The 26,957-nt window shown below is 44.3% G+C and overlaps 1 protein-coding gene across 1 annotated transcript in view; it reads right to left on the bottom strand.

Annotated features, from left to right (window-relative positions):
• The window catches only part of LOC147025708 (uncharacterized), a 110,157-nt gene that overhangs the window by 1,823 nt on the left and 81,377 nt on the right, over window positions 1–26,957 (bottom strand). The window contains exons 18-23 of the mRNA XM_085880342.1: window positions 25,428–26,307; window positions 23,127–25,356; window positions 10,540–10,892; window positions 10,221–10,384; window positions 7,996–8,157; window positions 293–502 (exon numbers count right to left, since the gene is read on the bottom strand). Coding sequence (XP_085736468.1) covers window positions 293–502; window positions 7,996–8,157; window positions 10,221–10,384; window positions 10,540–10,892; window positions 23,127–25,356; window positions 25,428–26,307 — 3,999 coding nt within the window. The remainder of the gene's footprint in view (window positions 1–292; window positions 503–7,995; window positions 8,158–10,220; window positions 10,385–10,539; window positions 10,893–23,126; window positions 25,357–25,427; window positions 26,308–26,957) is intronic.

Below are 26,957 nucleotides of genomic sequence, written 5' to 3'. Positions count from 1 at the left end.
GAATCCACTAATTAGAAGGGGTGTCCACATACTTTTGGCCATGTGGTGTGTCTGAAATAGCTGAATCCACTAATTAGAAGGGGTGTCCGCATACTTTTGGCCATGTGGTGTGTCATGACTGCCATAAACACACAACAAAAAAATTTTTAAATCATATTTGCACAACATTTCAATTTTATCGTTTTAGATAATTAATTCCCAGATCCTGCACACCTCATGCAGTATAATTCACCAAATTACTCTGTTCAGATGCCCCAGTAATCTCCCAATTCTTTAAGCCTCAAGTCCATACCAACAAGGTGAAGTGACTTCAAATCTCGTAGCTTGGTATTGGCAAGGTGTTGGGTCGAGGCATCTGTCAGTCTGACGCAGTGGTTAAGATCAAGGATACGCAGCAATGGACAGGTAGTCGCTAACGCGGCAACTACTGCATCAGTGATGTCTGCACCACACAAACTCAACTCTCGTAATGACTGCAGCCGACTGCCTGTGTCAATCTGTCCTGCTCACACCAAGAACATACCAAATTAGCTCGGCAAAGTTATTTCCTACTTTCACACCAACAAGCACTCAAACATTTCCACTTTACATTCTCAACAGGCTTCTGCCTCAACTTTGTGCAGATGAGGAACTTGACCCAAATGGCCTTTCAATCATGTTTCATTTTATTTTTACCTCCTGTGGACTTTTTGCCCATTTTTTTGTTCACTACTGCACTCTTAACTGAGGCTTATAATATTCTTTCATGAGGAGGCATTTATTTATTTTGTAGACATGCATTATGTATTTGTATGGGTGTGATAGTGATGGACTGGTCAAACAATGGACTGGCTTCGCAGATTTTGCGGATTCCAATCTGGTTGAATGCAGCAGTATTAGGGATTATTAAAGAACAGCAGTATTAAGGATTATTAAGGACAGCAGTATTAAAGGTCCCATGACACTCAAAAGTTTATGGTTATTTATATATTAACTTGACCTTCCTTGTAAAGAAATCACCCATGTTTCTTTTTTAAAATCAACAATGGGATAATTAGACCAACATTTCGAACATTTGTAGTGCTTTTCACAACTTGCTATGCCCCGCCCCTCAAAAAAGTGGAGTTCAGCGAACCGCAGGTCACGTGACCGTTGACGTCATCTCCAGAACGCGACTCGCTCAGAGTCGATTGATTAGACCGCGCGCCGTATAAAGTACCTACAAATGCATTGTGCACATTTGTTTGCAATCTCACTGATCGTCTTAATTCCTGTGATTGTTTCACGGAAAAGAAATTCTGCTTCTGAGCCGTGTATGCACAACAATCACGAGGCAATTATTTATCCCTTTACTACCTTGTCGTAGTCGTGTACCAATCCAATACATGTATGCACAAAGAGCTATACCATGTCTACAAAATATAAAATGTGACTGTTGAACCTTTCCATTAAAAAAAGAAACTTACTACAGGGACATACAAGTAAAATCCTAAAGATTAACATTGCATCATTTCAAGGCGCAAGGAGATAATCTTAAAATCAAACAATGTGAAAAACCTGCACCCACATTTTGCAGCTTATTGAATTGTTCGTTGAAACCAGCCTGCTGGGATAGGTACGATTCCACATACATGCAAAACCAGGTATGGCTGCACTCGACATACATGGGTTTATTCTAAAGTGAAGGCACTGCTTCCATTGGCTTGCTATTCATTAACATTTAGCCAAAATGCTGTAATAAATGAACAGGGAAAAATATGTTCGCACAACTATGAAAGACAAATTTATCTGTCCTATTACACGGCCTCATATCCTCAGGACTCTTACGCATTGACTTATACATTGTGTGCATGCTAATACAAGTTACTTGTCAACTCGAGAGTCTAGACTAGTCCGATAAATCCGTCGTCCGTCCGACTAGTCCGATAAATCTGACATGCTGTCGCTTCCTTTTGTTATTCTCTTTTCTTCATTGTTTTCTACTGGCGCGACATGACGACAGTAGGAATAAAATAAATAAAAATGCAACAGAACGTCAGATTTATCGTACTACTCTAGACAATTGTGTCGCAAGGTGTGTTCTGCACACAAGTTTTCATCGTATCCGGACAGCGAGATTGCTTCGTTTTATGTGCGGAGAGATATGGCCGATGACATGGGCCGGGCTTGCTTGCGATTCATTCGCCGTGGAGCAACATGTCCGTTGCGTTGTGCTGGTCACATCACCTCACTAAAATATTTCTGATATCGAGCAGTATGCAAGTAGAATTTACATTATTGAATTACGAATAGGATTTAGTCTAACCAGTTGTTATTGCCAAGTCTTCCTTCGATATCCTCTCGATCATCATGAACTCTGGGAATTTCATCGCCATTTTCCTCTGCTTGTCCTGCTTCGGGCTCGAACTGGTAAGGCCGTATACCATTTCCAGCTGCCTGAACTTCACCTCCCGTGACTACGTTATCCGACAATTCTCCATCTGATTCAGACCAAAATCCTTCATTTCTCTCACACTCACTGTCGCTACCAGACAAATCAAAGTCCATGTCATCCATTATTCCAAACCAAATGTTTGACTTTTTTTTAAAGCAGAAATGAACGAAGCGTTTGAGTCGACCAATTGAATGTGGAAACACACACGAAGCCAATACAATCAGGGAGACCACCAACCCGAGTAATTTGTGTGCAGCCTTTGTTGTTCTGGAGATGACGTCATGTGGGTTACGCGTCGTTCAGTAGATTTCAGCAGAATTTTTAGGGGCATTCCCGAAGAGGTTTGTTTTTTTTAATTTTAGATTTTACAGAGCGAGTATTGTGAAAAATAAGTCAGATGAGAAATCACGATGAAAAACTCCTATAGGACAATATATATATATATATTGTCCTATAGGACAATATACTCCTATAGGACAATATATATAGTAGACTAGGCGTAAGTCGGCATCGTGTAACTCATCACTTCGCCGAAGTCGGCAGGGTCAAAAAGTCCCGAATTTATCTAATGTTAAATCCCTTTGAATAAAGTCTAAGTCGTCAGATGTTGCCCGTTCCTGAGTAATGGAAACTCAAGTAAATTACCACGCCTAACTCGTCACACGGAACTTCTACCTCGTGAGAAGCCCGATTTCATGGAATCGTGATGCTCTCTCATTGGTTTACACCGCCAGTGATAGCGCAGTTATAACTGCGCTGTATTCAGCTCAGTCAGCGTGCCGTCCCACATGCATCTGAAGAGGTAGACAGGCTGCGCACTGCAGTCTCTGGCGAAGGAGTAAAGGATCGATCGAGCTTAGTGTTGATGTCCGATCATGGTTTTATATTGGCTTGTTTTGTACATCACCACACTCACTTTCACATAGGTATTGAGTGGTAGTCATCACGATGACTGTGTCTTGTAATTTGTCGATGGTATATGAGTTTTCATTCCATATGAAAACTCATTCTACATTCATTCCAATGAATGAATTCTAACAGCCATTCATTCCACATTTGTCGATGGTCATATACCATCATCGATGGTACATGAGTTGTCTTACAGTTGTTCATCATCTTTACTTTTGATAAAGTGATTCATGAATTCCATCTTTGCTTGATCACTTTCCAACTCACCAATGAACCCCCACCTATGCCCCGAGGATTGTGTTTCCCTTTTGGTACAATAGCCGGCTTAGAGATTGTTGCGCCCTCTCGCACGTACATGTCCAGGCCACGTGTGACTTCATCCTTCACCCCACAGTCATCATGAATGTTCGCATACGCGTAAGTCGTCACATGTCTAAGTCGTCACTTTTTTCTTGGTCCCGATGGTGACAACTTACGCCTCGTCTACTGTATATGTGTATATATATATATATATATATATATATATATATATATATATATATATATATATACAGTATATATATCGCAATTTCATATATATCGATATATATATATATATATATATATATATATATATATATATATATATATATATATATATATATATATATATATATATATATATATATATCGCAATTTCAATACGTTTGAGTGTCATGGGACCTTTAAGGATTATTAAGGACAGCAGTATTACGGATTTGGATTCTCAGCTTTTGATAAGTAAGTCTCAGGAGTATTTGCATTTCATTGCTGGAATGCCATTACAAACACAGATGGCTGCCTGATGACCTTTAGGGATATAGGCAATATGCTTGCCCCCACCTGGTCTGGTCCACATGTAATCCTTGTGAACAATGTTACTCACTCATCACCGCTCGACCTCCCTTACACTCCTCTCACACTCCCCTACCACTCCTCTCCCTTCATTTTTAGGTCATCTTGGTTAAAGCCGGACCAAATGTCCATCCGTCCGTCAACTATTTTTCTTTCCGATCTTGATGAAACTTAGTATGTGGGTAGAAGTTGATGAGTGTTGCACAACGATATAACTTTTGTCTGGGTTCAAGGTCAGGGACGAGGTCACGTAAGTTATAAAAATCGCCAATTTCAAAACCTATCTTGTCTGCCATTTTACAAGATATTCGGCAACTGTTTATTGATTATGATAGTAAAAAATATCTTTTATCTAACCGGACAGATTTTTGAATTCCCTTTCCGTTTGATCGTCACGTGATCTGGAAGATGGCCAAAAACGCCGATGCGATTCGCAAAGAAGGAAGGAAGGAGAAATGAAATATAAATATAAAACATTTTTAGCCTTTTATATTTATACATTTTCCGCCGAAGGTGCAAAAGTTTCAAAACCCGAAATGTAAACGTCGGCATTTATTTTCAAAATATAATTTCGTGCGCGCGCGCCAAAATCCCGAGTCATCTTTAACCAAACTGCGCAGTAGAACTGCGCAGTAGTCCGGTCATGGCGTCTGAGCAGTGGCCAGCGTGGTTCAGATTGACTGTGGTTTCTGGGGTGAAGGTGATTGTTAAGAACTATGTCGGCGGTATAAATTCGAGTGAATGAATTGGTGATTTAATCACGCAATATCTTGACAACGAATATTTTGGCCGAACGATTGCATCAATTCAGTGCATCAGCAGGGATAATTCGCAGGCTCCTCTCGATCATGCCGATATCTAACATAATCACCGGCGGACATAGGGCTGCAGGCTGTGGGGCGAGGCCACGGATCCCGGATGAGGGGATAAGTGATAAATTATGCTACATGCTTCGGGCTTTCTGATTAATATATCAGAGTACATTCCATAATTAATGAATTAATAATTAATGAATCTGGCATACAAAATGTTTTTTCATACCTGACATGTTACTTTGTGCAGTGTCACGAAACTTCTGTGGAATTAATAATTAATGAATTTGCCAGCTCTAACGATTTTTCAAACCTCAATATCTCTATAAATACTTGACCAATTTTCATTCTGAAAGTTGTATTATAATCAGTGAAGAATAATCTACAGGATTATCATAATCTCCGAGAGCTAAGCCTATTTTTTTCTACAACCGGAAGTGAAATGTCCCCAGGGAGTGGACGGACCGGAAAACCACGTATTACACTTGCTGGTGATTCTTATGTGTTAATCCGGGTACTAAATGAACAATACATATTTAATAATTGTGTCATTAGTAGTATTATCCTCGTGTATCTCTGAACTATTTCAATCTAAACGGTTAGTTTGGACTGTTTCGCGGTTACCTGAACTGAACATTGAGAACTTGTATTATAGAGATGACCGTCACCCCCACACGGGGGTAATTTTTATTCTCTCAATTTATCTCTCAAGCCCACCCGGATCATAAATGAATGACCCCGTGTTGGATTTTTACAGCCTAGCTAACCTGGGGCTCCAAGGACAGCAGTAGGCCAGCACGCATGGCCGATTTTATTACCTCGTGCTTTCTCTCATGGTAAGCTCTTTCCTTTCGTTTTCCCTGTATTTTGCCACTTCTCTATACTCTAACTGCACATTTTGTCCAAGTCGGATGGTGGCCGGGTCTGAAAATCACTTTGATGTCCACCAATTCAAATTTGCCTGCACTTCCAGTTCATGCTCTTTGAAGATAATTAGGAGATGGGTGTCTGTTAAATCATCAACTGTCTGAAGAACAACACAACAAATAGTGTGCCATCTCCTGTCCTCATCAACAAACTCTCGAATTGCTCACGTCTTTCTCCCTCCCCTTTTCCCACAATCTACTCCCATCTTTTCTTTCTTCTCGAACTTCCACTAACACCAATCTCGTAAATCTCTTCCTGCAACCCTCACGTTCTCCCTTCCAAATTAGAAGATGTTCTGCCAGAATACAAATGCAAACCCAAACGGTGGTCATAATATTGTTACGGTTGTGGAAATTCACAGATCACCATTCAGGTTCCCCGAAGATCATTTATGTCGATAAGTGTGTGTCCAGATTAGATTCCCCCACCAATGTCGAAAGGGCATTATTGTGTGCCCGGCTGTGCATCTTCGAGTTAGCCATTATTCTTTTGTCTTTAATTTCAAACAAACACACCACTCCTCAACATCTCTACAACCATGCCACCTCCACCACCACAACGACATCTCAACAACCACGCCATCCCCACCACAGCGCCAACCACACTGCAACCACATCTCAACAACTCCCGTCCCGATATCCCTCAGAATGGGTAAACAAGAATGACGGTTGGGCAACAACCAGAGCCAAGCTGAGCTCTGCTGGAATTTTCCCCCACGTGCCGCGAAGGGTGGGGAAAAAGGCGCGTCGACGATAAAAACACGGCGTTCGCTCGGAGAAGGAGATTTGGGGAGGAGAGCGTAAGAATTGGTGAGGACACCAGGAGAATTAGTGCGATTGGTGGACTTGGTACGAGATTTGGTGGTGCCATCGGCGGACTTGGTTCTCTTCTTGGTCTCCTTGGCATCGTTGGAGTTGGTCGAGTAGAAGTCGGAGAGGATTCGCCAGCCGGATCGCCATTGGAGGCGCCATTGAAGGCACTGGTGGAGTCCAGCGGAGTGCGGGCAGAGACACCGAGGGTCGCCGAACCAGGGCCCAGCGAGTCACCACGAAGGGTGGCAGGTAACCTGGCCGGCCTCTCAGAGCCTTGCGGTCATCCTGGCTCTGAAAAATATTAAAGGCTTACGAGCACGGGTCTTTTCTTTTCGGGGGTTTTTGCATGCAAGTCTGTGGCGCCTTGTCCTTTAAGTAGTGAATTGTTATAAGTGCATGTGCATGGTAAATTAAACATCGGCTGTAGGTTTTCTTGCTCATGTCTTGTCCCCTACCCCCATTCATTGCCTTGCTTGCATATGTGCAATTGAAATAAATGTCCCCATTGTTTGAATATTCACCTGCTCGTTGCGTCCCTTCCTCCATTGAACTGCCGTAATTGCGTTCGGAATATTAGCTGGTTTTTAACACTGATAAGATAATCGGGTCCAACGGGGCTTGGCGATATAAAACTGCTCGGCAATCGCAAACGGAACGAGCTGCGTAAAGCGGCTCGTTTCTGTGCAGGCTCCGTTGAGGTGTAAATCCCCGGCATTTATGTCTACGCGAATAATTAGGTACATCGACAATTCGGCGATCAACCCATCAGCGCGTGGACAGAAAAGTTGGCTGATCTGTGGTGTGGTTAACAACACCCGTAGCTGGGTTTCGGCGTTGATCTGAAAGGCTGCGACTGGATTGCCATGTTTGGTGGGCGCGTACGGCCGCAAATTAGCTAAAGGCGGTCGCCCGCATGCCGGAGTGGCGAGATCCACAACAATATGTTTTAGATCGGTTTGACAATGGCACCAGTTTCAGCAACTGATGTTTAAGCTTTGCTCAGCAATGGGAAGTTAACCGTGTCATCACAGTTAACATTCTGTTTGAAAAAAGCTCAAAACTCTGGTTTTAAGTAGTCATTTACACTATCATTTGTCTGACTGGCCTGACCAGGCAGGTAAAATTATCTCCTCAACGAAGACAAGGAAGGATGGGTGGCTTGCCAAGGCATTCTTGGCTGTAAAGGAAAATTCCCATTCTACCCACTCATGAGGTTATTTTTCATCTCCTCGATCTACGAGTTTCTAACCGGGACGTGGTTCAGAGCAAGGTGCTAGAAGGTCCAACAAGTGGGAATCCCGAAGCCCTCCAGCCCAACTCAGGTCCAGGCAGTGAAGCATGGGAGAGGCAGGTTGGCTCAGGGCCCACAGGGCAGCCCAAGATGCATGGGCCAGGTTCAGTCGCTGTAAAGCTGTAGGATGGGGGGGGGGGAGAAAGATCTGAATTCAAGCTAATAAAAGTGAGAGAAGATGAGGTGTGTGTGTGTGTGTCCACACATGGTGTTTCAAAATAAACAATGCAGTAGAAAGTTAACGACTAATGCAAAAAGATCTCTGTCAGAGAAAAATATTTATTTTCAAACACAACAGAAATACAACAACAAAAATATCTCAAATATAACAAGTATAAACAAGAAAAAGAGCAATCAAACATTGCAGACCTTCACCAGGACATGTTTTGTGGAGTTCTATGTGATGTTTTTTGTATGGCGTTTAAGTACTAGTGTGTTACATAATTAATGAGACACATAATTAGAACTGCCACTTTATAACTGCTGGCGGTGATGACCGGGTACCAAGATAAGATGTCCCACCCTGATCAGCCACCTGACCCTGTCCCATGAAGTTTATTATTTATTCAATTTAATTTAGAATGGGATTAAAATAAATTCAATTCAAATCAAATGGAAGACCAAAGAGGTACAAGTCCTGCAATGGAGTCATCACAAGGAAACCAAACAAGCAAAAAGAAAAGATGCAGTCATCAGGAGGAACCTGAATAGGATTCACATTTCAACTGTTACTCCTCGACCATCAAAAACCCATCCAGGCACAGCCAAATGCTCTTCACTGTTTCATTCCTCTTTTTTTCCACCTTCGGAACAAACTCCCACACTCTCTTCAATCGCACTCCTCCCTCCAGGTCTTAAAAATAGCACCGCAAAGCGGGCGTAACCCCTCAGCCCCTTGACGCAAACCAATTTCTAGATGGTGGCCATATTGAAAATCACAGCACGGCGCATGCACGCACACACACACACAACACCAGATCAAGTGCAAGTCGAAAAAAAAAAAGAAGAAGAAAAAAAAGAAAAGCAGAGCACCCCATCTGTGATGTCATTTGACATTTATTTTTGCTTTGCAAAATAAAATAAAAAAATAAAATCAATTTGTCAAGCCGTTCTCAAGTTATTGTCTGGAAACCAATTTCAAGATGGCTGCCATGGAGGCCACATTGAAAATCGCAGCGCGCCCATTTTCGAAAGGAACCTTCCTCTACTCAACCCCAACACACCCTGCAAAAATGGATTTAATCGGACAAGGTGTTCTCCTCGAAATTGACGGAAAACAAAAGTTGACAGACGCCCGGACAACGCCTGTGACGACAATATCCCTTAGCCAATTCAGGCTGAAGGGTAAAAACAGCTGTTCACCACCATCTCAAATCTTCCCCCATCCAAAACCACAATCTGTTCTACCCCCATTAATCCACCCCAAACCCACATTCTTCAAATTCCCTCCTTTCCTTCCTGAAAGTCCCTGTAATGTCCATCTTGTTTACCTCGTGTTCCCTGCCCCATCTCTCTCCCTTCCACAGATCTCCTCATGTCTTTGTTCCACACTATTTTGTGCTTCCCTCTCCTGGCCCTCTTGTCTCCTGCCTTGTTATACGTTTCTGTGTAATTCTATGTTTCTATGATTTACACCAAGCAGAATTCAAACATTTACTTTGCAAATCAAGTTGTAATATTGATGATATTACATTTTTATTCGCAATTTAAGTTGAAGATTCAAGTTAAAAAAAAAAAAAATTGTCAAAAAAATTTAAACAACTACGCTTAGGGCATACACACAGGAGAGTTAGGTGCAGCCTGGAAGTTTGGTGCCTTTTCACAAAAGTTTGAGGGAATAGTTCATTGACCACACAACACAACTATATATATATATATATGTGTGTATATGCATATACCATCGTAATGAGGTCATCACTGCGTTGGTCTAAATTTGGAGAATTTTGGAGTTTCCATTGGTGCATTCCTTGACTACTTAATAACAACATTAGTGCTTCCTGGTTGTGATTGGTGGAGGTAACACAATGTGTCCATGTGGCAGATGGCACTTGTTGGGACCAAATATAATTGGGCCTCAGCAGTCACAGTCAGTGGGGCATCAATTGCTAGTATAGTATATCGATATATGTATCACATTCATACACTCTCCATCCTCCCCTTCCTAACCCCATCGCCCGTGTTACCTGGCAAGCGGGGCAGCAACCAGGTAAGTTGTTGTCGTGAGGGATTGGAACGAGACAAATTTAGAGCAACTGGCTGTCGACGAACCAGACCACTGAGCATTTCGGGGGAAAGCCGGCAGTGACCAGAAAGGTCAATACTTGACCAAAAGCGACGGTCGCAGCACCTGATGAACAGTTGTTTGGGGTCATAAAGTGGAGTATTCAGAAGGACTGATGATGTAAGCAGTATATATATATATATATAATTCAAAAAAAAAATCAAAGAAATTCAGAAAAGTCAGACTGGTAAAGGGCAAAGGAAAGCTGTAGGAAATCTCACCATCGATTCCACGTCTTGCAGACCCTCATACACACAGCGAGGTTACACTGATTCAGCTTGGTGAAGACAAAGGTCCAGCCTTCTCGCCCCAGCTTGTCTGTTCTGTTCCCCACAAGCTCCAGTTTCTCCGGAGGAGGCGAGGGCGGAATGGGACGAATGACATGTAGATCAGGAGGAGGAAATGGAGCCAATAGTGTTGGAGGACGCAATATGCATTGAACACGTTGAGGTTTAGCAACCACTGGCTGTGCAAGTTCATTTGCTGGTTTTGCTGTCTCTGCCCGGCTGACGATGGATCGACGAGAGGGTGGAGGATTCAGCCCATTTCCCCTTCGTCCTCTCTGCTCTGTTTTCTGCAATTAAAAAAAAGAGGTGAGGATATCAAAAAAATACATTTTAACCAAGAAGGAAGGGCAAGGGAGAAATAGTGAGGGAAGGAAAGAGCAAAAGAGAAAGAGAGAAGAGGGAAAGTGAAAGAAGAAGAAGAACTTTATAAACACAAAGAATGTGTCTTGTTGGTCACACATATAATCACAACAAATCATACACCACGGAAAAGTCAACCAGAATACATGAGACTATAAAACTGAATTCAAAATCAACTCAAGGTACACCAAAAACAAAACAATCACTCAATACACAACATCACAAGCACAACAATGTCAAAAATTGACAAAATTGAAATGATACAATCCTTGTTCACCCGACTCTCCCTCCCACAAAAAAACAACAAAATGTCAGCAGGAACAGAAGACCGCTGTTTATGTGGTAATGGAGTTGGACAGGGCAATAACTGCATGAAGGGGAAAAAAACTATTCCTAAAGTGATTAGTCCGACACCGAAGTGACCTGTATCGCCTTCCAGATGGCAACACCTGAAACAGGACATTAGGTGGATGTGAGGCATCAGAGACTGTCCTCTGTGATCCATTCATAGTACGCTCTGTATAAATTGAAGCCAAAGAAGGCGACACACATCCAACTATCTCTCCAGCAGTGTGCACAACCTGCTGGAGCCGAAGCGTGTGTGTGTGTGTGTGTGTGTGTGTGTGTGTGTGTGTGTGTGTGTGTGTGTGTGTGGTATGGCAGCTGCACCCAGAGAGAATCAACACTTTCTATAATGACCCGATAAAACTGGACGAGGATCTCTCTGCGAAGGCCAAACTTCATTAGCTGCTGCAAGAAGTAGAGGCATTGCTGAGCTTTCCTGATATCTGTATTGTAGTCCCACCTTAAAACTACTAGTAATGGTTGTATCTCAAAATTTAAAGCAGTCAACAATTTCAATAACTTCAACATTGATGGTAAGAGGGTCGACTGAACTTTTTGTCCTGCAGTCAGCAACCATCTCCTTCGTCTTTGCTGTATTCGGCTCGAGGTTGTGTTTGCACCATGATACAAACCCATTAACTTCCTGAAGGTGTTCTGACTCATCAAAATTCACGATGATACCCTTGATGGTCGTGTCATCGGCAAACTTCACGAGCTGCGCAGACTCATGATGAGACACCCAATCATTGGTGAAAAGGGAATAGAGAAGTGGTCATAGCACACACTCTTGTGGAGCACCAGTATTCAAGAGAATAGTCTTGGACAACTTATTGTTTAATTTTATTGTTTGTGATCGGTTAAGGAGAAAATCAAAATTGTCGTGATTCTGATTTTTTTCACAATAAAATCAGCTGTTCCTGTGGGTTCCCTCTGCTGGGTCATGCATTTCACAGGAAAGACTCAACCATGAGCACCAAGGAGCTTTCAAAAGACCTCCAGGATAAAGTTGTGGAAAGGCACAGATCAGAGGATGGGTATAAAAATATTTCAAAGGCCTTGAATATCCCTTGGAGCACAGTCAAGACAATCAAGGGGGTGAAGAAGTGGAAGGTATATGGTACCACCAAGACCTTGCCGAGATCAGGCCATCCCTCCAAACTGGATGACCAAGCACGGAGGAAACTTATCAGAGAGGCCAATGGCAATTTTTGAAAGAGCTAGATGACTTTATGGCAAAGACTGGTGACTGTGTGTATGTGACAACAATACCCCGAGCACTCCACAAGTCTGGCCTATACGGTAGAGTGGCAAGAAGGAAGCCATTACTCAAAAATCCCACCTTGAGTTCCATTTGAGGGATGCAAAAAAACCATTCTGGAAATTCTGAAGCCAGGTGACAAAACGTTTTGTGGTCTGACAAAACCAAAATGGAACTTTTTTGTCTAAATGCAAAACGTTACGTTTGGCACAAACCCACCACATCACCCAAAGAACACCATCGCTACTGTGAAGCATGGTGGTGGCAGCATCATGTTATGGGGCTGTTTCTCATCAGCAGGGACTGGGGCACTTGTCAAGGTATAAGGGAAAATGGATGGAGCAAAATAAAGAAAAATCCAAGAGGAAAACCTGCTGTGCCCTCCGCAAGAAAGATGCAACTGGGACAGAAGTTCACCTTTCAACATGACAACAACCCGAAGCACACAGCCAAAGCTACACTGGAGTGGCTAATGAATAAAAAGATAAATATCCTTGAGTGGCCCAGTCAGAGCCCCGACCGCAATCCAATCGAAAATCTGTGGCATGACTTGAAGATTGTTGTCCATCAACACAACCCAAATAACATCCTTTCTTCCTCCCTTCCTTCCTTCCAAATGAGTGCTGCTTCATCAAGATGAAGATTACCACACTGTCGTTGCAGGCATGGAACAGCACTGATACAACCATTTATACCGGTACACTGGTACTCATTTCACCAACGTCGAAAGGATGACAGGCTGAGTCAACCCCACCTGGTGTTAATTCAGTGGGACACAGGGCTCAAACTCAGGACCCTAAGATCCCAAGCCATCCACCATAACCACTGAGCCAACACGAGGCTTCAGCAACTTGACTGTGCTTGAAGTTTTGTTCAGAAGAATGGGAAAATATTGCCCAATCAAGGTGTGCAAAGTTGGTGGAGACCTATCCCAACAGATGGCTGGCTTCAGATATTCGGGTCCTGAGTTTGAGCCCTGTTGGCTGCTGAATTAATACCAGGTGGGGTTGACTCAGCCTGTCATCCTTCTGAGGTTGGTGTCATGAGTACCAGTGTACTGATACAGTATAGGGGCAAGCATCAGTGGCATCATTGCTCCCCAATTAAATCATAGTGACCTGGCAGCCAAGTTGCCATTTACAAGAAGAAAACAGATGTAATTGCTGTCAAAGGTGTGTCCTCCGAGTATTAACTCAGGGGATGGACAATCATCCAACCATGATATTAGAGTTTTGTGTTTTTATTTTTTGAAATTTGAACTTAACTTGGAACTTGTGGGTTACGATGTGTAAATAAAGGTGGAAAAGTCTTATTAAATGAAGTTTAATTCCAGGCTATAAGCAAACAAAAGGGGAAAATTTTGAAAGGGTCAGGTCAGGTCAGGTATGGGAGCATGCGCCAGAGCAGCGTGTCGCTGCGTCCACTTTCCGCCGGTACTCCAGGGGCCTCCATCTGGCCATCATCCCAGGCAGATGCCTGGCCCATCCCCATCTCCTTGAGATGCCGATCAACCTGCTGCAACCACGAGGCACGTGGTCGGCCCATTGGACTCCTCCACTCACGAGGCTCCCTCGCTGAGAGAATCTGTTGAGCAGGATCAGCGTCAGGAAAACGAGCCACATGTCCATACAGCCGCAGCTGATGCTCACGGACTATCCAGGTAACAAATCTCATTTGAATCTCTCTCAGCAACCGCTCGTTGGACACAAAGTCCGACCAGCGATAGCTTAGGATTCTCTGAAGAGACCTGGTACCAAAGGAATTAAGTCTCCATCTCAGATCCCTGGTCAGAGTCCAAGTCTCACATCCATAGAGCAAGACTGGAAGCACCAAGGACCCGAAGACTCGGACTTTCGTCCTCCCGCACAGGTACCAGCAGCACCACACCCCATGATCCAGTGAATCCATGACTCCACAGGCCCGACACAGACGTCTGTTGACCTTAGGCTCACAACCAGCAAGACATGAGTATCACTGCCAAGGTAAATGAATCTCCACGACCTCAACATCCTCACCACAAACAGGTACAGATAGGATAACAGCATCCAAGATGTCATTGAAAGCCTGGATCTTAGTTTTGACCCAGGAAACCCGTAATCCCAGCGGCTGCCACTCCTCATTCAGCACCTCGAGGGCCTCCAAAAGGATATCTTGTCTCCCGCAAAGATGACTGCATCATCTGTGAAATCAAGGTCAGAGATCTTAACATTCCCAAACGATGCACCGCAGCTTGATCTCTCCGACATCCTCCCTAAAATCCAGTCCATACAAGTGCTGAAAAGTGTGGGGGCCAGTACACACCCCTGACGAACTCCAGTAACAACTGGAAATAAGTCAGACATGGTACCACCACACTTCACAGCACTCTCAGTACCAGAGTAGAGTTCAGACATCAGATCGATCAGTTTTGGTGGCACCCCACGAAGACCAAGAATCCTCCAGAGGACATCCTGATTCACTGAATCAAACACTTTACAGAGATCAACATAGGCTGCAAGCAGTCCCTGACGAAACTCTCGTCTGCATTCGGTGAGGACCCGAAGAGCCAGGATACGGTCAATCGTTGACCACTTTGGAGTGAAGCCTGATTGCTCTGGACGCTGGTGCTCAAGCAGATGATGGCGAACCTTATCAAGAATTATCCGAGCAAAGACCTTGCCCGGCACCGAGAGTAGCATCACCTCCTGGTAGTTGTTGCAGTCTTGGTGATCACCCCTCCCTTTCCAGAGAGGGACAACAAGGCTGATCAACAAGGCCTTGCCCGCTGCTCTAGTGGCAGTACGCCGAGGGACGGGCTTGGATGAACGCAATGCACTAATTCCCCTGAAAACAGGACGAGAATCACTTGACCACAGGTGATGCTCAACCCCCTCACATATTCCTCACACATAGGCCTCCTTGTCCACCCTTCGTGCCCTTCCAATTTTACGCCTCAGCTCCCTGAACAGCTCAGCTCTGCCAGTCAGCCTAGCCCTGCGACTCTGGTCAATGGTATCCAGTGTCCCTTGAGAGACAAAATTCTTCTTTGCCCTGCAGTGAATTCCACGGCATCTATCGGCAACATCAAGGACGGTGGTCTTGGATGGCACTTCACAACTCTTCACGGTCCCCCAAAGCACACAGACCCCCAAAATCTCCACTCAGCCTGTTCACAAACTCCTCAGCTACCCTCTCATCCTTGAGCTTGCTAACATCCAGCCTCGTCTGGGATGCTACCATTCTCCTGGATTTAAGGTGCAACGTAAGAGTTGCTACATCAAGCCTGTGGTCAGTATTGAGGAACTGAGCTCTCTGGTAGACCCTGCAGTTCTGGATCATCTTCCAGCGACAATCAACGAGCACATGGTCCATCTCCTTTGCCACACTGCCAGCGTTGGAATACCAAGTCCAGCGATGAGCTTGTGGGCGCTGAAACGATGAACCAGCCACCATAAGTCCATGACTTCTTGCAAAGTCAAGGAACTTAGTGCTATTCTGGTTCACAGTTCCAGACACATGGGGACCAACACACGTTTCATAACCATCCCGATCAGTTCCAGTCGATATATTGAAATCTCCCAAGATGAGAAGAGTATCTCGCCTGGGGCACTGAACAACCACTGACTCGAGCGTGGCATAGAATGCATCCTTCACGGTGAGATCACTCGCCTCAGTCGGAGAATATACACACACCTGGGAAATGACACCCAAGGAGTGATGAATCCTCAGTCTCATAATACGCTCGTTGACCGGTGTTACCTCAATTATCATTGGAGTCAGCTTATTAGGCACAGCTACAGCAAGTCCTTGGGCATGGTAACCATCAGAGCAACCAGCCCAATAGTCGGTGGAACCACCCGCCATGATCTCACCGCAATCCGGTCCGCAAACCTCAGAACATGCTGCAATACCGATGTCCAAACGCTTCAGCTCAGATGATAACAGAGACAGGTGGTCATCCTCTCTTAGGGATAAGACATTCCAGGCACCCACCCGAAAGGACCGCCTCAGGTTAACCCAAGCAGACCGCCGTCTGATGGACGACACCTCAGCACCACCCCGACACACTCTCCCGCAATCTGACGCGGGAAGGTTACCCCATGTTTTCCCTCCTCTCATAAAAGTTTGGGGGTCCTGAAGGCTTTGCCCCAATCCCATCATCCGGTGAGCTGCCCTGCGAAGGGAAGCTGCACAGTAGGTACTCCCACAGAGTGGGTTTTCAGATTTTTTATGCTTCTGGAATGTTTTTTGGAATGAAGGGTTTTACGGTGGCCAGAGTGCCAATCTGCCACCAACCTCCCAATAAGAAGTAACCCAACTGAAGGAGGATGTCCACAGGCAGTTGGGTACTCTATATGGATGGCGGTTGGCTCACAAGGAGCTCCGCCACCCTTTTACAGGTTTTGTTCTTCATCCTGCTGGGTGTCCATATCACACACCCTCCTCACCAAGAAACTTGGTGGGGGAGACGGTTTAGTCGCTGACAATTCGACCGTGGAACAGGTTAGTACAGGTTTACATTATACCTGTAACAAGTCACAGATCTAATCTGACCTGACTAATTTTTGAAAAGGGGGTGTAGTCTCTTTCGGCACTGTACATCTTATACAGTATCTTGTTGATGTTTAATGTTATGATTTGGTCAAAGTTTAACTCACAAAATGTAATTCTGATTCCTTCAAATAGAACAGAATTTATTTTGTCATTTAAGTGTTTTCACCTTCCCAATTTAATTGATGTTTCTAGGTATAGAAAGGATAAACGTCATCAAATTTATTCTCTTTTTGAAGAACCATTTCATTTGGATTTTTAGCTGCGTCCCCAAAGGTGGACAGAGGTTATGTTAGTCTGGGATCCAAGGTGCAAAAAGGGCCTTAAAAATGAAGTTACCTGTCACGGAAAGATATACTTTGCAGGCCACTTTTTTTTTGCAAGTTCAGACCCTTAGGGAACAGAATCCAGAGGCCTGCTCTGCCCGAGGAATTGCAAAATTGGAAAAAAAATTGCATTTTTTACCACTACTACCCTCAAATCGAAACTCGCCTCTCGTGAAAAAATGAAAAATGCAGAATGATAAAGTTAGGGTAATTTTAATGAAAATAGTACGAAACTTGGCACATTAATAGAACATAACATCCTGAAAATTGTCACTATATTTTTGAAATAAAATTTCCAAGATGGCCACCATTTTTTTTCCAAGATAGGACAATATGTTTGACCATGGATATCAATCTTCCATTATACGTTGAGTATTATTCAAATTGTTTCATTGCTTTGTGTTTGTTATAAAACCATTGCATGGTTTACACTATTAGGGAGTGCTAGTGTCAAATCTGTTATCCTCCCAATATTGACCCAAACAATTTAGCACATATATTAAAAAGGTATTGCAAAGTTTTGAGTTTCTCATATGTCTGTGACCCTCAGATAAATAATTTGGAAATATACATAAATACGGCCCTTATCTTCTAAAATACTTATTTTTTCTCAATAAAAATACCCATAGTGAAAAGAAAATTCATAGAATATTTGACATGTCAAATGATTAAATTATTTTATTTTATTTAAAAATCATGTACACAACTAATATCAGGCTGGATATTTAAGATAACATATTCATCGTCTTGTTTAGATAAAGTAATAAAAATATTACAAAATGCATTTTGAAACAATGAATACTCCCTCTTCCAAATTGGCATACTGGCAGACGACAACATTGAAGCAGATCTCCACAGCAAAAGGTACGTATGTTGTTATAATATGCATGAAACCGCATTGGAATATTGCATAATATATGTGCAAGTGACCATGTTATCAATTAAACAAAACATACCCATAATAGTAGGGTGGCAAAGGCAGTGGTATGTGCATTTTGTGTGAAAAGCATGAAACTTGGCACACTTACACATTGACCCATACCTTAAAAAATTAGATATAGAACCCACTTGCCACGGACCAATTAGAGGCCTGGTTACATGTAAAAGTTTTAGGCGGAATAGCATTTATACATTAAATAATAAGATTAATTAATTTTATATAAAATACTTCTGCCTAAAATATTATGTCAGCTAATTAACTATTCTGAATGCAATATTTAAATAATGCCAAAAACATTACGATTTTTGATTACCATGGCAACAGAATTACAAGCATTTTAATAGTCTACTTACCGTCCTTATACAAATATAACCCTCCCATTATTTTTCCTAAGATGCATATTAATAACATGTGAAAATGACATTTTTGTTTTAGTCCGTTTCATGATGCCACTAATAATTATTTGTTGACATGCAAGTAGCACAGGAAGTGCACCTGCTCCGGTGGTAAATAATCAGAAGGTCATCACTATAGCCACCTTTAAATGACTGTTTGGCGATCAATTTTTAGAAGAAGGTGAGTAATGCTACATTCATATCGCAGATGATATACTTCTGCACTCATAATGATAAAAAATACAATCAAAACATGTAAAGAAACGATATAATGGCAAATGAAACCTATCATGAATTTGGAAATCCCCCCCACTCAAACTTTTGACCAATGTACTACTTTCTACAAGACATGTTATACATGTTATCTATATTGTGAACCTGAGATGAACTATGCCCCAAATCCTAATTTATTTAAATACATATCAAGTCAATGAGATTAATAAAACAAATGGTAAATCTCAACATTCATCTAGTTCTCTAGAATGTCAGGTCACTTAGTGCAAAGGAGCAGTCCTTATTTAGATGTGCGTACTTGTTCTTGCTTTAGAAGAAATTGTCTTATTACAAGTGGCTGTACATGCAATGTTTTTGAGATACAAAGATATTCTTGTATTATTCTAGACTGCAACCTATAGTACATATTTGTTTCTTCCACAGATTATCTGGCATGGTGGAGTAGACTGAATAAATCATGGAACCAAAACACACAAGGGAGAAAAGATCCAAATCTGACACATTATTCCAGATGTCTAATTTGTCAGCATGTATCAGAAACTGTGCCGCTCCAACAATTAATGCCACTGGGTTATCCAGCACTTTTTAACGCTGTCACTAAACGAATGGATGAAGTAGCTTTTATATTGGAACGAGACATTATAGATGAACGTAACTTTATGCTACATGAACCAAAAATGCATGCAAAATGTCGTAACAGTTATACAAACTGAAAGACAGTTGAACAGAAAATACGAATTGTTAAGACTACTGTGAACAATTGTGACGAATCAAGCTCCAGTTCCAACACAGCACATATGGGAACAAGGTCAAGTTCTGAGCAACCTATCCGATACAAGCACCAGTGTTTCATTTGTTACAAAGAGCGAGATAAAAAGGGCGAATGGAAGCTCTTGCTCATCACAGATCTAGAAGGGCATAAACCGATTCAACAGAAAGCAAGAAGCCTTCATGATGAAGTCATGCTGAAGAGATTACATATGTTTGATAGTGGTAGCATTGACATAGTTGCAGCAGATTTTCGCTATCACCGCTCTTGCATGACAACTTACATGAACAAGAGGATCACTGGCGCAAAACAGTAAGCTGAGAACGATCCATATAATGATGCATTTGAAAAACTGATTTCCGAGATAGAAGCGCCCCTATTTCATGAGAATAAGGTATTCTATATTACAACCCTACGAAATCAGTACAGGACTAGATATGTTCTGTTATCCTCAGTGCCTACATCTTGAGTGGCTGTGATACAGCCAGCTATCCATTCCAAAGAGGAAAGAAGCGGGCTTTCAAATGTGCTGTAGACAATCCAGAAAAGCTTCTTCCACTCGCTCAGTATGGCAAACCTGGCGAGAACTTTATCCTTGATGTATCGACTGATGTCATTGAAGCTGCTAGATTCTTCTTCCTGGCCCTCTATACACAATCTGATTTCCTGGGTAGTCTGGATGTCCTGCGTGCACACATTTTCGCTACCAAAAGATGTGACCTCAGATGCCTGCCTCCTACAGAGGATGCATTTTACCTTCACTTGCTACGAAGTCTTCACCAAATAGCTGTATGTAAGAGTGCTCACATTTCAAAACCAGTACACCCAATAGCAACTGCATTCGGCAGAGAAATCAGGAATGGCAAACTGGTGCCAATAATGATGACAAAGGATCCAAAGACAAGAGCTGTACAGGAAAAGTTCTGTAAATGCAAGAAGGACAACTGTCTTCAGAGCTGCCTGTGCGCTCGAGCCAACTCGAAATGTGTTTTTGCTTGCCTTTGCATGGGCGACCCACTGATATGTGGACGCGTTGAAGCAAACCTCTTGATTCCTGATGAGAACTAAATAATGAACTAGTCAGTGGAATATTCATTTTCATTGATGAGTGCAACATGATACATGTCAAATTTTGCAAGACTTTGTAAAAAGATGTAATTTTACTAAGTGTCATCATGTGAAACTATTTGTATTTATTATATTAGAGATGGTCACAACATAAAGGACACAAAAAGAACTCATGTTGTGCATTTATATCGAATCTGTGGTGAGAACAGACATTTAGTCAGAAATTGAGAGCCATTTTGAAAAAAATGGTAGCCATATTGAATTTTTCATTAAATTTAATAGTGTGTTTTCTTGTCCAACTTTCAAAGGTCGAATAGTACATATATCAAGCAAGTAACACAATTCTGAAAATGTTTCTTTACGGACCAAATTATCGTCAGTCATGCAAAATGGCAACCATCTTCGAAAGATACAGCCACAATACATTGGGTTTTTTACGCCAAAAAAAAGAGAAAACCAAGCAATGGTTTCGTAACAAACACAAAACACTTGAATAATTGCAATAATACTCAGAATATAATGAACATAGATATCTATGGGAAAATATGGCATCCATCTTGGAAAATAACGGCCATCTTAGAAATATGGTGCCCATTTTGAAAAACTTTTAGTCAAACTTATAGTGAATACTTTAAAGGATGTTATGTTCTATTAATGTGCCAAATTTAGTACTATTTTAATTAAAATTACTCAAACTTTATCCTTCTGCATTTTTCAATTTTTCACAAGGCGATTTTTTATTTGAGGGTAGTAATGGTAAAAAATACATTTTTTTTCAATTTTGCAATTCCTCCAGCAGAGCAGGCCTCTGGATTCTGTTTCCTAAGGGTCTGAACTTGCAAAAAAAAGTGGCCTGCAAAGTATATCTTTCCGTGACGGGTCATCTCAAATTTTGGTGCCCTGGATCCCAGACTATGTATTCACCACCGTTAGTCTGTTTGTGAGCAGGATATCTCAAAAAGTTATGCAGGGATTCGGACGAAAACTTGGTGAAAATTATGGGTGTGTGAGAAGAACGAATTGATTTGATTTTTGGTGAAGATCCGAATCTGGATACTGTAATTTTTAAAGTGATTCTTCACCATTGAGAGATGGGGCCAAAAACTATGCTTATTACAAAATCTCAAAAAGTTTTAAACAAGTTATGACAAAACTAGGTGGATGAGCTTGTTAGGTGATGAGAACCAGCCGATTACATTTTGTTTCAGGCCGGGATCCAGATCCGGCCCATCAGTGGGATACAAAATGTAAACTATTTGGCATGGCAGAGGTATGCGCTCTACTGAGTGCCGTTCTAGTTATTGATGTTTCTTGGTATAGAAAGGACCAAATTAATGACATTTATGATATTTGTGAAGCCATTTCATTTGGAATTTATGTTGTGGTGACAAACCTAAAAAAGTATTCCCTTGATTCACTGCTAATGAATCTGAAAATGCTGAAAATTTATTTTAGCCATAACGAAACGGTTATTTAATTTATCATGAAGCCAATTATATAATCAAACAGATGGAGAAAAAGAGGGTGCTGTACATCACATGTCATTGGTATAGGATGATTTTTTGAAAACAAATTTTCTTTAGACTTTGAAAGTAATTATTTTCTATCACAAACTTTATGCTTCTTGCAATTATTTTTCTTTGGAAACACTGCTTGCTATAATTTACATGACTTGGGATCGACTGTAATTTGGGTTTTATCCCGTGAATCAAATGCCTTTTCCATCACTTTAACAAGCGTTATCCACACGTATGTTTCCTGCTTGGTCTATAAAGCCGATTGTAAACTGGTAGTGTAACTTTTAAATTTTTCCAGTTGGAAAACTGCTGCGGTTAGTTTGGTGAGAGTTATTGGTCATAGGTGCCCTCAAGGGTGAGACGTTGTTGGTACTGAGTTTACAAAAATACTTTATTTTGCCAAAATGAAACTATCAAGTGTGCCAACGGCCAACAGAAAAACACAAAGACACAAAGGGCAAAAACAACCAGAGAAAAGGATGCGAAACAACATATTCAAGATTGAAATTTGATATTTTTATGAAAGTTGTCATTTACTAAAAAACATTTTTTACCAAAAAAGTGGGACTTGTGAAATTTAAGGGATTTTTGGGGTTTCTTTATGACAAGAGAAGTGTTTAAAGGTTGGGGGTGGGGGTGGAGGGCGATTATAATATTTCAAAAGCTCAAATGACTGAACCTCTCATACGTGATGACACAAAAAACCGCCAACTGAAAACCAAAATTTTAAGCTAACCCAACTCATTCCACTTTCAACACTTGATTCTAACATCACAAACCTCATGGAATTGGTTTTCATCATTCTTGCACCGGGTGGTGATGACTTTCTCTTTCTCTGTTCTGGTGTTTCCCATGCCCCTTAAATTGATTGTGCTGCATTGGTCTCGGTCTCGCAAGCTTTTCCCTTCCCTCTCTCTAATGCAACTTCTGTCCCTCTCCCTTAAACTGCTTTTATCCCTCTCTCTTGTTACACGATTTCTTTCCCTCTCCTTGGCAACACTGCTCTCATCCCACTGTGTTGCAGTGCTTCTTGTATTATTTGCCTTTATGGTACTCCTTCCTTCCCTTTTACTTTCAATGTTGCTGTCCCATTTCGCACCTGCTGTACCACTTCTAACTTGCTCACTTACAGTGATACTTTTATTTTCTCTCGTAATGCTGCTGGGGTCCTCTCGTGTGGTGCTGCTGCTGTTCCTTTTCAGAGTGACATTACATTTTTCCTTCTCGCTGATTATACTACAACCGCCGCGCTCCCTTGTGGTGCCCCTGTCCATCTCCCTCGTGGTGCCCGTGTCACTCTCCCTCGTGGTGACCCCGTCCGTCTCCCTCGTGGTGACCCCGTCCGTCTCCGTCGTGGTGACCCCGTCCGTCTCCCTCGTGGTGACCCCGTCCGTCTCCCTCGTGGTGACCCCGTCCGTCTCCCTCGTGGTGACCCGGTCCCTCTCCCTCCTGGTGCCCCCGTCCCTCTCCCTCGTGGTGCCCCCGTCCCTCTCCCTCGTGGTGCCCCCGTCCCTCTCCCTCGTGGTGCCCCCGTCCCTCTCCCTCGTGGTGCCCCCGTCCCTCTCCCTCGTGGTGCCCCCGTCCCTCTCCCTCGTGGTGCCCCCGTCCCTCTCCCTCGTGGTGGCCCCCTCCCTCTCCCTCGTGGTGACCCCCTCCCTCTCCCTCGTGGGGGCCCCCTCCCTCTCCCTCGTGGTTCCCCCGTCCCTCTCCCTCCTGGTTCCCCCGTCCCTCTCCCTCCTGGTGACCCCGTCCCTCTCCCTCGTGGTGACCCCGTCCCTCTCCCTCGTGGTGCCCCCGTCCCTCTCCCTCGTGACCCCGTCCCTCTCCCTCGTGGTGTCCCCGTCCCTCTCCCTCGTGGTGTCCCCGTCCCTCTCCCTCGTGGTGTCCCTGTCCCTCTCCCTCGTGGTGTCCCTGTCCCTCTCCCTCGTGGTTCCCCCGTCCCTCTCCCTCGTGGTGACCCCGTCCCTCTCACTCGTGGTGCCCCCGTCCCTCTCCCTCGTGGAGACCCCGTCCCTCTCCCTCGTGGAGACCACATCCCTCTCCCTCGTGGTGACCCCATCCCTCTCCCTCGTGGTTCCCCCGTCCCTCTCCCTCGTGGTGACCCCGTCCCTCTCCCTCGTGGTGACCCCGTCCCTCTCCCTCGAGGTGACCCCGTCCCTCTCCCTCGTGGTGACCCCGTCCCTCTCCCTCGTGGTGCCCCTGTCCCTCTCGCTCGTGGTGCCCCTGTCCCTCTCGCTCGTGGTGCCCACGTTCCTCTCCCTCATGGTGCCCACGTCCCTCTCCCTCGTGGTGCCCACATCCCTCTCCCTCGTGGTGCCCACGTCCCTCTCCCTCGTGGTGCCCACGTCCCTCTCCCTCGTGGTGTCCCCATCCCTCTCCCTCGTGGTGTCCTCGTCCTCTCTCCTGGTGTCCCCAACCCTCTCCATCGTGGTGTCCCCATCCCTCTCTCTTGTGGTGCCCCCATACCTCTCCCTCATGTTGGTATTCTTGTCCCTCCCTCTCATTATGCTATTCCTATCCCTCTGACCAATTATAGTATTCTTGTCTCTCTCTCCCATGCTTCTCCTTTCCCTTTCTTCCATACTACTCATGCTGTTTCTTTCCCGTTCTCCTCTGCTGCTTCTTTCTCTCTCTCCCGTGCTGCTCAATTCTCTCTCTCCCGTGCTGCTAGATTCCCTATCTCCTGTGCTGCTCCTCCTCCTCCTCCTCCTCCTCTCTCGCATGCTGCTCCTCCCCCTCTCTCCCGTGCTGCTCCTCCCCCTCTCTCCCGTGCTGCTCCTCCCCCTCTCTCCCGTGCTGCTCCTCCCCCTCTCTCCCGTGCTGCTCCTCCCCCTCTCTCCCGTGCTGCTCCTCCCCCTCTCTCCCGTGCTGCTCCTCCCCTCTCTCCCGTGTGGCTCCTCCCCTCTCTCCCGTGTGGCTCCTCCCCCTCTCTCCCATGCAGCTCCTCCCCCTCTCTCCCGTGCGGCTCCTCCCCCTCTCTCCCGTGCGGCTCCTCCCCTCTCGACCTTGCTGCTCCTCCCCTCTCGACCGTGCTGCTCCTCCCCCTCTCGACCGTGCTGCTCCTCCCCTCTCTCCCGTGCTGCTCCTCCCCTCTCTCCCGTGCTGCTCCTGCCCCTCTCTCCCGTGCTGCTCCTCCCCCTCTCTCCCGTGCTGCTCCTCCCCCTCTCCCCGTGCTGCTCCTCCCATTCTCCGCCATGCTGCTCCTCCCTCTCTCCACCGTGCTGCTCCTCCCCCTCTCCGCCGTGCTGCTCCTCCCCCTCTCCGCCATGCTGCTCCTCCCCCTCTCTCGCGTGCTGTTCCTCTCCCTCTCTCGCGTGCTGCTCCTCTCCCTCTCTCGCGTGCTGCTCCTCTCCCTCTCTCGCGTGCTGCTCCTCTCCCTCTCTCGCGTGCTGCTCCTCTCCCTCTCTCGCGTGCTGCTCCTCTCCCTCTCTCGCGTGCTGCTCCTCTCCCTCTCTCGCGTGCTGCTCCTCTCCCTCTCTCGCGTGCTGCTCCTCTCCCTCTCTCGCGTGCTGCTCCTCTCCCTCTCTCGCGTGCTGCTCCTCTCCCTCTCTCGCGTGCTGCTCCTCTCCCTCTCTCGCGTGCTGCTCCTCTCCCTCTCAAGCGTGCTGCTGCTCTCCCTCTCTCGCGTACTGCTTCTCTCCCTCTCTCGCGTACTACTTCTTTCCCTCGTGCTGCTCCTTTCCCTTTCACTCGTGCTGCTCCTTTCTCGCTCTCTCATGCTGCTCCGGTTACTCTTTCTTGTGCTTCCCCTGTTCCTCTCTCTCATTTTGCTGCTTCTGTCCCTCTCCATAATGTTGCTTCTTCTGTCCCTGTCCTTGATAGCACTGCTTCTGTGTCTACCCCTTTCTCTTTCCAAACGGGGTCTTGAGGCTCCCCGAGCAAGTGAAGCAGCCCGCAGGCTGCGCCTTAGTTGCTGTTGCAGCCCCCATTGACCTCTTGAAGTGCCTCGACACAAGCGTGCTGGGTGAAGGAGAAGGAAAGATGAAGGAAATGGATGCATATAAGTGATGAAAGGAATGACTAGTTTTTCGAAAAAGCTGCAGTAAATGTTGCATCTATTATGATAATGCAATGAAGATGACTAAGTGTTATTTTAATAGCAATCTTATGTTATAAATTAAATATTTAACATTTGTGGATTGAAAAAAACCTTTTAATGCCAATTACTTAACACCATTATTAAAAAAACAACAATTTAAGTCCAGGCTTTGCTTATTAAGCCTTGAATCAAAACTTGGGCAAAATTAATTTTTCAATATCGTATTGGCAACAACAATAATAATAATAAGAATCTATCTATAATTCCAGCTGTTAGGGTTGTGTGTGTGTGTGTGTGTGTGTGTGTGTGTGTGTGTGTGTGTGTGTGTGTGTGTGTGTGTGTGTGTGTGTGTGTGTGTGTGTGTGTGTGTTTGTCTGTCTGTCTGCGACCGCCGTTTCTCGACAACCACTGGTCCGATCTCATTGAAACTTGCCAGGTATAATGATGGGGCCCCGTGGATGTGCCTTCTCAAGGTTTGATATTAATCGGACACGTGGTTCCAAAGTTATGGCCATTTATTTACCAAACCAATGACAGGACACGGTGCTATGACGTCACAATTCTTCTTCTT

The sequence above is a fragment of the Eptatretus burgeri genome, chromosome 5 (assembly GCF_056783735.1).
Source record: "Eptatretus burgeri isolate ZD-2024b chromosome 5, Ebu_testis_v1, whole genome shotgun sequence".
Taxonomy (NCBI): Eukaryota; Metazoa; Chordata; class Myxini; order Myxiniformes; family Myxinidae; genus Eptatretus; species Eptatretus burgeri.
This window is presented reverse-complemented; position numbering and strand designations above follow the sequence as displayed.